This window comes from Lampetra planeri, chromosome 11 (genome assembly GCF_965212315.1).
Source record: "Lampetra planeri chromosome 11, kcLamPlan1.2.h2, whole genome shotgun sequence".
Lineage (NCBI taxonomy): Eukaryota > Metazoa > Chordata > Hyperoartia > Petromyzontiformes > Petromyzontidae > Lampetra > Lampetra planeri.
The window spans coordinates 689,067-704,456 of NC_136117.1; the positions used below are offsets into that span (position 1 = coordinate 689,067).

Genomic DNA, 15,390 nt, shown 5'->3' on the forward strand with positions numbered 1-15,390 from the left:
TCGCTATTGTTAATTTTCTTTTCAGAGGACAAATGCACCAGATTTTATAACTTACCTGGGGGATATGTTCAACTGTCCCCGATTTGTCAAAATGATCTCTGCCAGTGTGTGGAGGGTGAGTATGCTCTGCCTTTGCTTTTATATGCTACATATCAAATGATTAACTTAACACGTCCATTTTCTAAGCCAATGTTACGTTTCGTCATAAGATTTATTTTGTGTTGGCTAATACGTAACGGTCTGACCAAATTAGTACCGTAACACCCTCCACTACTCGACATAGCCAAACAAATTAAATTGGCACGTGTGTAGTGTGGTAAAATACGCGGTGTGCATTGCTGGCCGAGGGCAACCGAGGGCAGGCAGGTGCGCGTGTGCCACGTAAGGTTGCACGAGCAAACCTCCACCTCATTAACGGGAGAATCGGGTGCAGACGGGGTCGGCCCGGGTTTGTACGCTGGCACTGGAGGTGCTGCCTGGGAGACTGCGATAAGGGGTGATTAATGGCCTGACAGGCGCCAGCCTGTCTGGCCCTAAAGAGACACAAGGGAGGAGCTGGATAATTGAGAGGAGGATATAAGGAGGTGCGGGAGAGCAGAGCAGGAGTTCGGGTTGCTGGGACCAAGGTGAAGACATCTCGCCGCTGCTGCTCAAGCCAGGACGGACCTCAACCCTCACGAGTCGCCGAGCGGGTGATGGTTGATCCCCCCGCCCGGATCGGAAGAGTGAGTGGGTCTGAGGGAACGTAGAGCGAGGGCAGCAGCGCAGAGGGAGAGCAGCGCGAAGCCTCTGTGTGAGCGAAGCTCTGCGTGAGCAAAGCTATGTGAACAAAGCCTCTGTGTGAGCTAAGCTGGTTGCAGCCTATATGTGAGCGCTGCTGTGTGCAAGCTCTGTGTGAGTGCAGCTGCGTGCAAGCCCTATGTGAGCTGCTGTCTGTGTGTGGAGCTGTGAGTGCGGAGCTGCTAAGAGGAAGAGTTGTCGCAGGCAGGTCAGCGAGGTGTAAAGTAGATAGGGGAAGTTGATTAACAAAGTGACCGTATAGACAGAGATAGGAGTGCCTACAACTGGTGCAAGAATAGTGTAATAAAGTGTAAGCAAGTGACTTGTAACAACGTGTCCGACTGAGGGATTTTACAAGACACTACACGTGTACAAGCGTTTCATGACGTGACAATTATTGCTTCACCTCACTGGTAAGTTGAAGAGCAGTTCTCACAACCAAATTCAGCAACAAAGTCAGAATAAAATACAGCACCGAACTAGATCAGTTAGACAAGACACTCTACAAATTACACTTATCTTTGGCTGCAACAATGTCCACATCGGATTGGGAACATGTAGACAATATAACTGCCTCTTCAGCTGCCACTTTGTCGACCAAATGTAAGGACAACTTCATTTCCAAATTCAACCTCTCCAACAAGAGACCGGACCCACACACCGAAAAGCTAGACGTTAACAGTCGTAATTAATCGCAGTAACAATTCTATTTCTGATGGTCTGAAATCAGTTTTAGTTAAAGGGCTAAACTTTGCAGTCACACCTAGACACATACCAGTCAATGATATCATTGCCCAAGTAGATGTGGCTCTCAAGGGCCTGGGTCACATCGCTGCAGACGTAGCAAGATCTGAAATCGCTGCAACCCTCAAAAACGCTAAGATGCCAGCTAGCAACATCAGCAAAGATGAGCGTTTTGAATAAGCTCAATTAAAAAAGAGGGATGACATTGTCATCCTCTCAGCCAACAGAGGCAATGCCACTGTGATCATGGACGAAATAGAATACAACAACAAAATTCAAGAATTACTCAACGATGGCAGCTATACAAAAATAAGAGACCCCACCAACAGCCTCGTCATTAAAACCAACAAAATCATTTCTGATTCAACTGCATTAATTGATCAAACCAAACAGTTCTCGTTGAAACCTTCTGCAGCCAGGCCACCAAGATTATATGGCTTGCCAAAGATACATAAAGAAGATACACCCCTTCGTCCCATTGTCTCTACTATCAACTCCCCACCTACAAACTGGCTCGTTTTTTGTCTGAAATCCTGCGGCCTTTCACTGGAAAAACCACCTCTGCGGTACTAAACTCTACTCACCTGGTATCGACAATGAATGGAATTTTCCTGTCCCCAGATGACCTGTTTGTCAGTTTTGATGTGGTTTCCTTATTCACCAAAGTTCCTGTACCTGACACCATCGCAATAATTGAAGACTTGGTTCATCAAGGACTGAATACTGAGGTATCCCCCCTGGTGAGACACTGCTTAACCAATACATACTTCACCTGGAATGGAACTTTTTACAAACAAACTGAGGGCACCCCAATGGGCTCCCCCCTATATCCGGTTGTAGCCAACGTTTTCATGGAGAAATTTGAGACTGACGCCATCCAGACTGCCACTCTACGCCCGACCTTATGGAAGAGGTATGTAGATGACACTTTTGTCATCTGGCCACATGGCCAGCCTGCTCTAGACCAATTCCTCGACCACATAAATTCCATACACCCAGCCATAAGATTCACCATGGAAGTCGAAAAAGATGGCAAGCTACCCTTTTTGGATGTCCTAATTAAAAGGAGACCTGATGGTTCAATGAGCCACTCTGTCTACAGGAAAGCTACCCATACGGATGCTTACCTAAAACCGGATTCCCACCACCATCCATCCCAGAAGAATTCCCTCATCAAGACTCTACACCATAGAGCCCAATGCATCTCCGACCAGGAACACATTGCCATTGAACTCAAGCACGAACGCCAAGCTCTTAAGGCTAATGGTTACTCCGACGACACAATCCGCAAAGCCATCACTCCAACTATCAAGAAGGATCCTGTTGAGCCATTCAAAAACATCACCTTACCCAACATTGCAGGGGTCACAAAAAAGATCTCCAAAATCCTGAATAAACACAAGATCCAGGTCCGATTCAACACAGTACATAAAATCCGTGATCTGGTCCCGTCTGTAAAATATGTGGTTCCAGACATACAGTACCCTGGCATCTACAAACTAAGTTGCCTCTGTGGTAGCAGTTATATTGGAGAAACCAAACGACAGGTCTCGGACCGCATCCATGAACATAAAGCAGACCTGAAACACGGTAGGACAAACACCTCAGCCGTGGCAGATCACTGTTACAATTCAGTGGGCTCACATGACATTGACTTCTCCAAGACAGAAGTTCTCTGCAAGCCATCTGGCTACCATGAGAGATTCGTTCATGAGGCGATCCACATATACAAACACAGAGACAATTTCAACCGAGAAGATGGATTCTGGCTCAGCAATCATTGGAAGGACGTAATAAACCATTTCGGATCTTAACTGATTGTGTTCACGTTTACGGTGACTTTTAGACCGCAGTCCACTCACTGGCATTGACTATATATATTTTGTATTCTCCGCAGGGAATGGAGTCTTTGCTCCGCTGCAAGTCTCCTTTCACCACTCTCCCATTGACATATTTCGTTGCTTCCTCATAGTTCCTTTCACGTGACGGTCAATGGTATAGTGTATAGCAGATTGTATAATAATAAATAGTATAAAAGTGTAATGTTTAATATAATGTATAAGGTAATATAGTATCGTAATTGTATAGTGAATATACAGCAGTGTGGTATACAGTAGGGTGGGTAGAATAATACATAGTGTAATATTACAATGTATAGTCTAGCGTTTTGATGAGAGAATTCTTTTGAGATGGCGAAAGTGACACTTTCGTCATCTGGCCACATGGCCTCCCAGCATTGAACCACTTCTTGGACCACATCAATTCTAGACACCCATCCATCAGATTCACCATGGAAGTGGAGAAAGACGGTAAACTACCATTCTTGGATATTCTGTTTGAGAGGAGGCCTGACGGATCCTTGGGACATTCTGTCTACAGGAAAGCCACCCACACAGATTCCTACTTGAAACGCTATACCACAGAGCCCATGGCATTTCTGACAAACACCACCTGACCGGTGAATTAAGACATGTACATCGGGCCCTCAGGATGAACGGATACTCTGACCGTACTATCCGCCAAGCTGTCTCTCCCACCACACAGAAACAGCCACATGAAACTCCGACCAAAACCATCACCTTACCATACATAGCAGGCGTGACCAAAAAGATCTCCAAAATTCTAAACAAACATAAGATCCAAGTCCGATTCAGTACAGTGCATAAAATCCGTGATCTGATTCTATCTGTGAAGGATGTCGTTCCTGACTTACAGTATCCTGGAGTCTACAAATTGAGTTGCATTTGTGGTGATTGCTACATTGGAGAAACGAAACGTCATGTTTCTGATCGTGTCCGCGAGCACAAGTCAGATCTGAAACACGGCAGAACTGATTCTTCTGCCGTTGCCGATCATTGCTACAACTCGGTGGGCTCTCATGAAATTGTCTTTTCCGAGACCAAGGTTCTCTGCAAACCTCCCGGCTACCATCATAGGTTTGTACACGAAGCCATACAAATATACAAACACAGACATAATTTCAACCGTGATGATGGGTACAAACTTAGTAATCATTGGAAAGATGTTATCAACCACGCAAAAAAGACTTAATTACACTTTTTTGGACCATCTTATCTGACAGGCACTATTTTACTTTACTTTACCGAGTGTTAACATCCCCAGTTATTTTTTTAACAGTACTCTCTTCATTGTTCAGCCAGCATTGGTATAAACATGGGCATTTTCGTTCTTTTGTCTATCATGTGTATCAGGCCTCCCCTGCCCCTCTCTGTCCATTGTGTTGGCGTGTGCAGCAGCAACCGCGTCCAAGCCGTCGTCCATTTTTTGTTTTGGCCCCGCCCCCCCCCCTCCCGATGCGTTGTACTTAGTACTCCGTGCTGTCTTTGAGCCCCGCCCCCCTCCCTCCCGATACATTCCATTCATTGGCTACCACATTCTGATGAGCTCCCCCCCCCTCTCCTCCCCCCTTCAACTTGCTTATAAGGGATTACATCTTGAATCATTGCCTCACTTGATGCAGCTAATTCGGCTGTGACGGTCCCACCTGATGACGGAGACTTGTGTTGCCTCTGAAACGTCGTGATTTTTGTTTTATTTTAATTTATTTTAATTAATTTTGATGTTTTACCTACGTGACTTTACCGAAAAAACCTAAGAATATGAATCCTTGCAGTCACGAAAGCTTCAAATCTAGGGTGGTGTATAGTAATGCAGTATATAATTTAATGTTGGATTTGTCTATGGCAGTATATAGTACGGGGTAGATCCGTGTGATGTAAGGAAACATTTTAGCTGGAGGCATATTATATCTTTTTGCGACATAGAATTGTAATGTATGACTTACTGTTAGTAGCTCAGCATATTGGAGAGTATATTTAGTATATTGATGATATTGATGTAGTTTATATTTTAGTTTTTTACGTAAAAAATTCCTTCCCTTTATTACTGCTACTTCCTCCCTTTGTTGCTGCTAATCCTACATAATGCACGGGCATAATATGACTTTGAGACCCCCCCCCCACCTCCTACGCATTCCACAAGTAGTGACTAATCCCACATCTGCATTTTCCATAAATATGCTAAATTCCTCTGTTGATATGCAACTTTCTTCGTAAAGGCACCCTTCCTCCTCTAAACCCAGCTTAAATATACCCTGCCAAGATTGGTGATGTTCATTCAGACGCTGTCTTTCCGGCAGACCTGTTCTTCACCTGAGGACGGCTGCTTGCGTTGTGGCCGAAACGTCGTGAGAATTGTATTTTATTGTTTTATTTTTATTATTATATTATTTCCCTTCTACGTGACTTTTTCCGAAAGAACCAAGAAGAAGTAATTTTTACTTCAGGATGTCATTTTGGATCTTAATTCTGCATCTTGTTCTTAAACGAAATGTCATACCTAATTGTTGCTAAATTGGTTATGAGGTTTTTCAACTTATAGGTTGCTCACAATAATACTGTTCTTCTTCCACGCATTTGTCCCACTTTTATGGGGTCCGCTGTCCTTGCCAACCTCCTCCCTCTTTCTTGTACAACAGCACCAGCCTCACCACCATCTTGTACACTTCCCTTCACCAAAACTGGGACCCTCTTTCACACACCACACCAGTCATTTCTCGCTCTGAATATCTCTCGTTCGTGTGTCCAGCACCAGGATGAACAGGAAGAGGCTCAGGGCAGAACCTTGCTTCACTCCCACTTTGACTTGAAAGCTCTCCGACACTCCACAGCTGCAAAGCACATGCATTTTACCTCCTACATACATTCTGGATCAGCCACACATATACCTCAGGAATACCTCTTCTTCTCATACACCACCAGATGAGCTCTCTAGAACCCTATCATACGCTTTCTCGATATCAATAAACACCATATGCAGGTCCTGTCTTCTTCTCTCTGAACTTCTCCATTAATACTCTCAGTGCAAATATTGCATTCCCTATCTGAATCCAAGCTGACTCGCCAATAGCCACCAGTTTCCTCAGTCTCCTTTCTATGATCCTTTCCCAGAGTTTCATGGTGTGACTTATCAATGCTATTCCTGTGTAGTTCCCACACTCTTGTACATCACTTTTCCCTTTAAAGATGATAACCAATGTACTCTCTCTCTCCACGCATCCAGATTTTCCCAAACAGCCCCATCAATATGTCAACACCCTTTTCTCCCATTTAATTTAAACACATCAATTGGAATCTCATCTGGCCCCACTGCCTTTTGATGTGTATTGACCCCCGGAGTCTCACTACCTCTTCTCTGGTTATAGTATTTTATGTCTTGGGTTTCCCATATTCCGAAACTTTTCAAAGTACTCTTTCCATCTCTCTTTAACCTTTGTCATCCAAGATTGTTCGTCCTTCACTGTTCTTAACGAGATTCACATGGTCGATGTCCCTGGTCTGTCTCTCTCTGGCTCTTGCCAAATGGTAGTTATACTAGTTTGTGTATTATATGCTTGGAAATATGGAAATTTAATTTGGCTTTATCAGGTCGTGAGTCTTAAGATACTAATTTGGCCAGATCATTAAGTAGTACCCTTACCAGAAATACATTTTTAATAATGTAAAAGATTGCTGCACTACTTTTTTATATTAATCATTGTCTAGACCAAAACAATCACTTAAAACACTACCTTTCACATGCAAATATTATACCATATTCAGAAATACATGCTCAGACCAATAACCTAAAATAGTCTCTTTAAAGTGTTTTCCCAAACCGATAAGGAAAATAAAACTTAGGCTCTATACCACCCTCAGTGTTTTGTTGTACAAGTCCTTCTATTAACATGGATACATGTAAAACAAGTAGCACTAAAACAAATCTCTTACACCCACTTTGTACATATTCTATTATATTTACAGGGTATTGTTCATATGAATGAGACCCTAAACACACAACAGAAGTGTGTGCTATTTTACACCGTTGCAGTCACTACTGATAACGCAATGCTGTTTTGTTGCAAATATATAATGTGTGTATGTACACTATACCGTAAGAACGCATTTGTATAGATGCCCATGGTGCGAGTGCTGTTTGTCATAGACAGATGTGATATTGAGCTGTACGATAGTTTAAACAGTGCTTCAAACCTTACAATGCGAAATCTAGCATACCAATAATAATGTACACTTATAAAGTACGTTTCATCCAGAGGTCACAAGGCACTGCACAGAGATAAAATCAATCAAGTAAATAACTCGCGCAATTCTAAAACCTAATATAAGCATGCAGAGCCATGATTTAACCACAGATACAAATATCCTCTCCCCAAACTCCCAAAACACACATCCCAATTAATCAGGATAACAGTCCTTTCAGAAAAAAATGTCTTAAGGTGGGATTTAAATAAACCAAGGGACTGAGCAGATCGAATAGTCGATAGAAGTGAATTCCACAGCTTGGGGGCAACACGGGAAAAGATCCGGTCACCCATTGAACGGAGGTGCGACCTCGGCACATACAATAACCCACACTCAGACGACTAAAGAACTCGTGTTGGGACATATGGGTGAAGGAGGTCACGGATGTAAGAGGGGGAGGCATTGTTGATGGCCTTGTAAGTGAAAAGTAGGAGCCTGCTGGTAACCAATGAAGAGACTCAAGTACAGGGGTAATGTGCTCAGCAACTGGTGTTCGAGTAAGAACTCTGGCAGCTGCATTTTGCACGTGCTGAAGGTGGTTGAACAGCTTGAGAGGGATGTCAGATAATAATAATACATTGCAAAAATCGATGCGTGAAAAGAGAAATGCGTGAACCAGATTTTGTAGGTCCTATAACGATAGAATGGGGTGGAATATGGCTATATTTCTGACGTGAAAGAAGGCAGCCTTAATGACCTTTTTAATGTGCGCTTCGAAGGTTAGTGAGGGAGCAAGGACAACACCAAGGTTGAAAACTGAGCAGCACCGACATTGTGGCCATCAATTAAAACACTGACCAAGCCAGCCTTAGAAATTTGATGAAGGGACCCAACAAGCAGCACCTCTGTCTATTCAGCTTTTAACTGAAGAAATATTTGTTAATGCTGCAATTGTTTACTTGTGCCACTGCTGGCACAAGAAGCTCCACAAGAGCAAACTCCAGAGGGTATTTCCCCCCACAAATGTATGTGAACCAGACGTGGGTTGTAAGAGAGGTGGTCGAACCCAACACTTTACCCCACCACACGTGACCTGTCGATCGACTCACTGTGGGGAACTCATTTCTACTTCGCGGTAGGAATTAGGATGGGGGATGCTGAAATAAACTGCTGCTGTTTCAAATGCCACACCGGAAACAGGAATCGAACCAGCACCCTCTGGATTGCATATCCAGTGTAGATTACAATTGTACCGCTGTAACAACTGGTTATGAATTTATTTATTTTACTATGAAGCTGACTTTAAACAATTGGAAATCATGTTGTAAGTTGATGTTTTGATATAGGTTGTTTTTTTGTTGGTGTGTTGGTACAATGCAATCATAGATTTTGTTTGTGTTTGTCAGTGAGTTGCCCTGCCAAGAAACCAAAGTTCGATACTTCAATCACTGTTCTACACAGGCAAGAAGCAGCCTGCGTTGCAGGAATCGACTACGGTAATACTTTGTATCACTGATACTCGCATGCACGCTGACAACAGGACCCAGGTCTCAGTTTTATATTCTTGCCTTGGGCCAAAACGACTCGGCATTTATCATTCATACTCTGGTTCTTTCGGTAAAGTCACGTATGTAGAAATAAAATAAAAATTTCATTAAAATAAATCACGACGTTTCGAACGCAACACAAGCGCTAGTCCTCAGGTGAAAATGGCGTAAACCACACAGCGAGGGAACACGCAGAGGGACATCACACAGACCACATAGAGAACGGAAAACTTCTGTATTTGCACGGAGGCAAATACAGCAAGAAGATGGGACATGCCAGTATTTCCCAAATGATTTCTGGAAAGTTTTTCGGTGTATTAATTGTATTGTTTATTACAAATGGGGCGCCACTGTGGCAAAATGTTAACTACCTCGTAGATTCGATCCCGACCCTGACGCCTATAAATTTGTAGTTTTGCATGTTCTCCCCGTGGCCACGTGGATTTTTTCCTTCCACATATAGAAACATGTGTTTAGAGTATTTAGCTGCTATACATTTCAACATAAGCCACTTCGTTGAGCTATTATTTATGGCCAGGTCACTTTTGAAAAATAGTTATATAGCTCAGCGGGCCTTTTCTAGTAAAATAGAAAGTTTAGTTGACTTTAAAAAAAAACTTTCCCAGAAAAACCTCACCGAGTCATTTTTGACGTAGGGAGTGATGATAATTTTAGCAGTAATTTGCGGATAATTTTTCAAATTCGAACCATGACACCCACACAAAATGGCCCACATTTCTTTGAAAGATGCCAGCGGATCTTTAACATCCACTGTGAAGCAGACTGTGCATAGTATATAATGGTTTATATATATGCAGTATTAACTAGGGCTGCCTACCAGATTTGCACAGCAATACTCTACAATAAGGTACAGGCATCCTATTTCTGGGGCATGTTGCTGCCATTAACGTTGTGTAGACTTACTCAAGCAAGCCTGACTCTCAGAATTACACTAATTTCCATCTTCATTTCGCAAATGCTTTCTAAGTTATCATTTGCAAACTGCTACGTTGCAGAAATTAAAATTATCATTCATACAATATTAAAGGAAAACCTATTGTACAATTTATATTGAAATGGTATTCACGTATTTAAGCAGTTAACCAAATGAAACAAGGAAGCAGGTGATATTGGCATCAATTCTGTGTTAAAGGATGGCAATACTAATGATGTGTTTTTTTCCACATTAACCTCGGTACTTGCAGCATATGCGGGGATCGTTGATACCCGCACTGAAGTTGGAAGTTTTGTCTACTACACTGTCACCATTCAAACTGTAATAAAAAGTGGTAAGTGGGAACAGGTGTTGTTTTTTCACAATAAATATGATCCTTAATCCATATTTGGGTTAGGCTATGTAATGATCCGGCCAATATTTTGTTGTTAAGACCCTCCAACACCCTGCACAGCCATGCTAATTAAATTGCCATGCGTATAAGTATGTAATGTGTCAATTGTTGTTTCAGCGAAGCAGTTAGTGGAAGAATAATTTTCACAACAAACTTTAACATCAATTAGACATGACGTTTCACTTAATTGAACAAAAGCATGGTGGCTAATATCGCTATATGCCAATATCACTCCTGTGCGCAACCTATAAACTCCTGGAGTGCACCATCCTCCCTAGAATCATCCCCCTTGTTGAGTTAGAGAGCCCTGAAAAAAAAATCAGCATTCTGGCCCAGACACAGCTGCTGTGACCAAGTTTTGGCCCTTGCAACGACCACTGAGGCCAGATTCCAGACGAAATCCAAGACTGGTGTAGCCTTTGTGGACTTGACATCACCCTACTTTAGTCTGGATTAAGGGCTTGATGTTGAAGCTCGAAACAACCATTCCCTGCCTCAAAACAATTAACCTGATATGGACTATGCTGAGCAATAGGCGACTGTGTGTTTATATGGACGACAAAGCCAGCTCACTCCATTTCCTCAACAATGGATTGCCACAAGGTTTTAGTACTCATGCAACTGGGTCATGAAAATTTGTATATGCGGATGCAATGCCCTAGCAAAGCAAGGAGCCACTTTCAACGACATTGAATCCTCTCTGAACATAGACATATAAACCATGGAGGATTTTTATCCACAATTGGAGGCTCAAGCCAAATCTCCACCAAACAACAGTCACTGCATTTCATCTTGACAATTGGAACAGCAAGCACACTCAGTTTCAGTTTCATTTATTTGGTATCGCCCTGTGAGCCATTCGGCTCTTGAAGTGGGTGCAACCACAACAAACAAAAAACAAAAACATGAACAAGAAAACATTAAAGTGACTATGCGCTAAGAGAAAAATCCAGGAAAAAACCTGCAAAGTCTTCCAGAAAATAAAGCACCGTACACCAACGCTGTGCAAAAATCCCAGTGGGATGCAAGTCAAACAACAAGACAACTGAGATTAAAGCCATCATTCTAGCTCCGTACTACTGTAGGGGTGTAACGGAGGGGCTGTATACAATGGGATCAGATGGGAAAGAAACACAGTGGGCGTGGCTATGTCGGTGCACGGGGAGGTGCTCCCAGCGACGTCCGCATCGGGCAGCCTGGGGGGCTGACTCGGAGCTGGGATCCCCCGGGGCCCCACCCCTCAGCAGGGGTTTTGGTATAAAAGGGGATTAGCCGGAGGGCTCAGGGAGAGATGTTAAGCTAAACCAGTGAAGACGGAAGATCGTCATTGATAGAGCCCTGGACTCCCCTGGATCGCCGCCCTTATCAGGGCCGCACAGGATCGAGCCAGTGGCGTGGTCCCGAGAGCCAGAGCCAGTGCTCTTGTCAGAGCTGGTCTGGGACTCCGGGTACCGTGAGCCCGACTTACCAGTGTCGGGCTAGCTAGCCTCCTCTAGCCCATTAGTGGAGGACCCAGAGGTAGGCTAGGTGTAGCTAGAGAGTGTATCCCCAGTTAGACGGGCGAGGGGGCCGATACCCCCTCCAGTGTTGTATGTCAGTACTGTACTGTACCGACACGGAATAAATACGTGTGCCTCCAACCCCGGTGTCAAGGTCTCCTGGAACGTTATTACATCTGGTGTTAGAAGTGATCATCCACGAACATGGACACGTGACGGACAGCTCGTGCCAGGGTACCGGGGGAGCAGGACAACGCTGCAGAAGCTGAGCCCGAGATGGCTGAAGGCGACGCCGAGCAGCCGGGGCCGGATACATCCACACCGCAGCGTCCGGATGGAGGGGAGCCGTCAGCAGATGGACTGCGGCAGGCTCACGCGAGACTGGCGGAGCTGCTCTACGCTGCTGCCGCCACGCTCGAACAAATTACGCGGCTGGGGGCTGGTGGACCGCCACGGAGCGACAACAGCCAACGACCAGCACGGGTTCCTGCCATTTCGACGGAGCCGGAGTTTGATTCTCCCGCCATCGCCGCAGCAGCTGCTGAGGGCGTGGCCGGGCTGAGCCTCACGTCCGACGTCGGCCGTACAGTGGCTGCAACGTCATCGACAACGGCCAGCGCGTCACCAGTGGTGCGACCGGCGATGCCACTCGTCGTTCGCGCCGAAGCCGAAGCCGAGACGAGTGACGGGAGCAACGGGGGGCGACCTTCCACTGTGGCCGCTGCATTACACCAATGTCTGCCTCCCCTCAAGGAGTTTGTGGGCGAGGATGGAGACTGGGGTGGCTTCCAGCGGCGCTTCCTCGCACACCAGGAGATGGCGGAGTGGACCGATGCCGAAGCTCTCCGCGCGCTGCCGGCGCTGCTCGACAGCGATGCCCTCGCCACTCTCACCTCGGCGCCGAAAGACAAGCGCGCCACGCTGCAGATGGCACTGCAGTTGCTGGCTGCAGTCTACGGACCACCGTCTGACTGCAGACAGCTATTTTACGATCGTCAGCGGGGTGCAAAGGAGTCGCCCCTGGTGTATCGCACGAGTCTCCTGGCGCTAGCAAGAACGGCCTTCCCGCGAATGGACGACGAAGGAGTGGACGCCATGGTCACCGAAAAGATACTCTTGCTGGCTGACGAATTGGACATCGTCGTCGTGGCGCAGGACGACGCCGAGATGTCTTCCCTCCGGGCCGCACAACACCTCCACGCCAACCTACTATCGCAGCGACGAAAGGCCAGCAAGGCGGCGACCGGCCGTGCCGTGGCTGCAGCCACCCTCTCGGCGGAGGAAATCTGCGCCGTCGACCGTCAGCTGGAGTGGAGAGCGGGAGTACGGCCGGCTCGGGACGAACCGAGCTGCCTCGACCAGCAATCGTCAACGGCAGCGCTCCCGCGCTGCTACAAGTGCGGCCTCCGGGGTCATGTTGCCTCGGGATGCCGCTCTCCTCGGCAGCGCGGGGCGACTCATCGACAGGACGCCGCGCCTCCTCCCAAGCTCCAACATAACCCGGCGAGTCGCGGCACCCCTCATGTTTGGCCCACGCACACACCCGTCACACACTCACGCACCGCAACGAACGGGGGGCCGAGATTGCACACCGTCGCGCCAACACGTACCACTGTGGGGACTAATATCCACCCCAGCCAGTGGTCCGTGTTGGCCCATCGCGTTGTGGCCGCGTCGTCGGGGTCGTCAGCCGTTGTGGGGCACATTGATGGGGTTGAGGTGCGCATCCTGGTCGATACGGGAGCATCGGCGACCATTATTTCGGAATTGATTTACAACATTCTTCCTGTTCAAAGCCGTCCTTTGCTGCCCGTTGATGTTCCGTTCTATGCTGCTAACGGGGGCTCACTGGGCATCATTGGACAAATTCGAGCGCAAATTTGTATCGGAGATATCAAATTATCGGGCCCAATTTTTGTCTCCTCGCTGGCGGTTCCGTGCCTGCTGGGGACGGACTTCCTGGGCAAAATGCCGATACGTATCCTGATCGACCAGGGCTGTATTGAGCTCCCGTCGGGCCAACGTATGGCATTTCTACCGTCTCCCTCTGCGGGTCGGACGGCGTTCGCAACGGTACCGGCGCTTGTTGACAGAACGGTACGCGTACCGCCGGGGGCACAGATGCTGGTGCCTCTTAAATTACGTCGGCCTTTCGCTAAAGGGATCGGGGACCAGGGGGTTCTGCTGGGGCCATCTAGGGTCGGGGTTAGCGGACCTCATTTAATTCCGGCCCAGACCATCGTTAAAGGGGACGGGGACCCTTTCATCGCGGTCCTCAATGTGGGGCCGCGGACGGTGGTGGTTCCACAGGGGACAGTGCTTGCTCACGCAACGCCGGTGCCCTGTGAGGAGCCCGTCGTAAATCACGTGAGCGCTGCCCCTCTGCCGCGACCACATGCGGACAGTGATGAGGGGTGGCTCGAGGCGCTTTGTGCGGGATCGACGGACCTGTCGGACTTAGAGCGTCAAAAGTTTAAGACATTGCTATGTGAATTTTCCGACGTTTTCAGTCGGAACAAATATGATCTGGGCTGTACTCATCTGCTGCGTCACCATATTGATACGGGTGACAGCGCGCCAATTCGCCAGAATTTTTTTCGGTTAAGTCCCGCCGAAAAGGACCATGTCAAATCGGCCGTTGATGACATGTTAGCCGCCGACATCATTTCTCCTTCTACCAGCCCTTGGGGAGCGCCGATTGTCTTAGTGAAAAAACATGACGGCTCATTGCGATTTTGCGTCGATTTTCGTCGCCTCAACAAAATTTCGGTTGCCGACGCATACCCGCTCCCACGGATGGACGAATCGCTTGATGCCTTGGCGGGGGCGCGATTCTTCTCCACATTGGATTTGCTTTCGGGATTCTGGCAGCTTCCTCTGGACGATGATTCGAAACCCAAAACTGCATTCCGTACACCGCACGGCCTGTTCCAATTCAACCGGTTGCCGATGGGACTCCACTCAGCGCCGGCAACTTTCCAGCCATTGATGGAATTGGTTTTGGCTGGGTTACAATGGGACTCGTGCTTGATTTATTTGGATGACGTTATCGTCTTTAGCAAAACATTCGACGAACATCTCCAGAGGTTGCGGGCGGTTTTCCTCAAAATGCGGGCTGCTAATTTGAAATTTAAACCCCAAAAATTTCATTTGTTATGCGAATCCGTGCGTTATTTGGGACATATCGTCGGACGCTCAGGTATTGCTACCGATCCCGCCAAAACGCAGTGTGTCAGCTCCTGGCCGACTCCCACTCCTGTGGGAGAGGTCAGGAGTTTCGTTGGTTTCGCGTCGTATTACCGACGGTTTGTCGCGGATTTTGCAACGAAACCCCTACACGCTTTGACATCAATGGGGGTCCGGTTCCACTGGGGCCAGGAGGAGGAGGCTGCCTTCCGATCCCTCCAGGACGCGTTGGTTAAGGCTTCTC

At 46.8% G+C, this 15,390-nt stretch overlaps 1 protein-coding gene across 10 annotated transcripts in view; it reads left to right on the plus strand.

Annotated features, from left to right (window-relative positions):
• Nucleotides 1-15,390, plus strand: part of LOC144721414 (complement C3-like) — a 366,684-nt gene that overhangs the window by 333,825 nt on the left and 17,469 nt on the right. For 7 of the 10 annotated variants that reach the window (XM_078599020.1, XM_078599027.1, XM_078599021.1 and 4 more), the window contains 3 exons: nt 26-115; nt 8,972-9,061; nt 10,318-10,401. In XM_078599020.1, the coding sequence (XP_078455146.1) occupies nt 26-115; nt 8,972-9,061; nt 10,318-10,401 (264 nt within the window). Of the gene's footprint in view, nt 1-25; nt 116-4,218; nt 4,293-8,971; nt 9,062-10,317; nt 10,402-15,390 lie in introns of those variants that run through there. The other 3 variants (XM_078599018.1, XM_078599023.1, XM_078599024.1) reach the window with 3 other exon arrangements.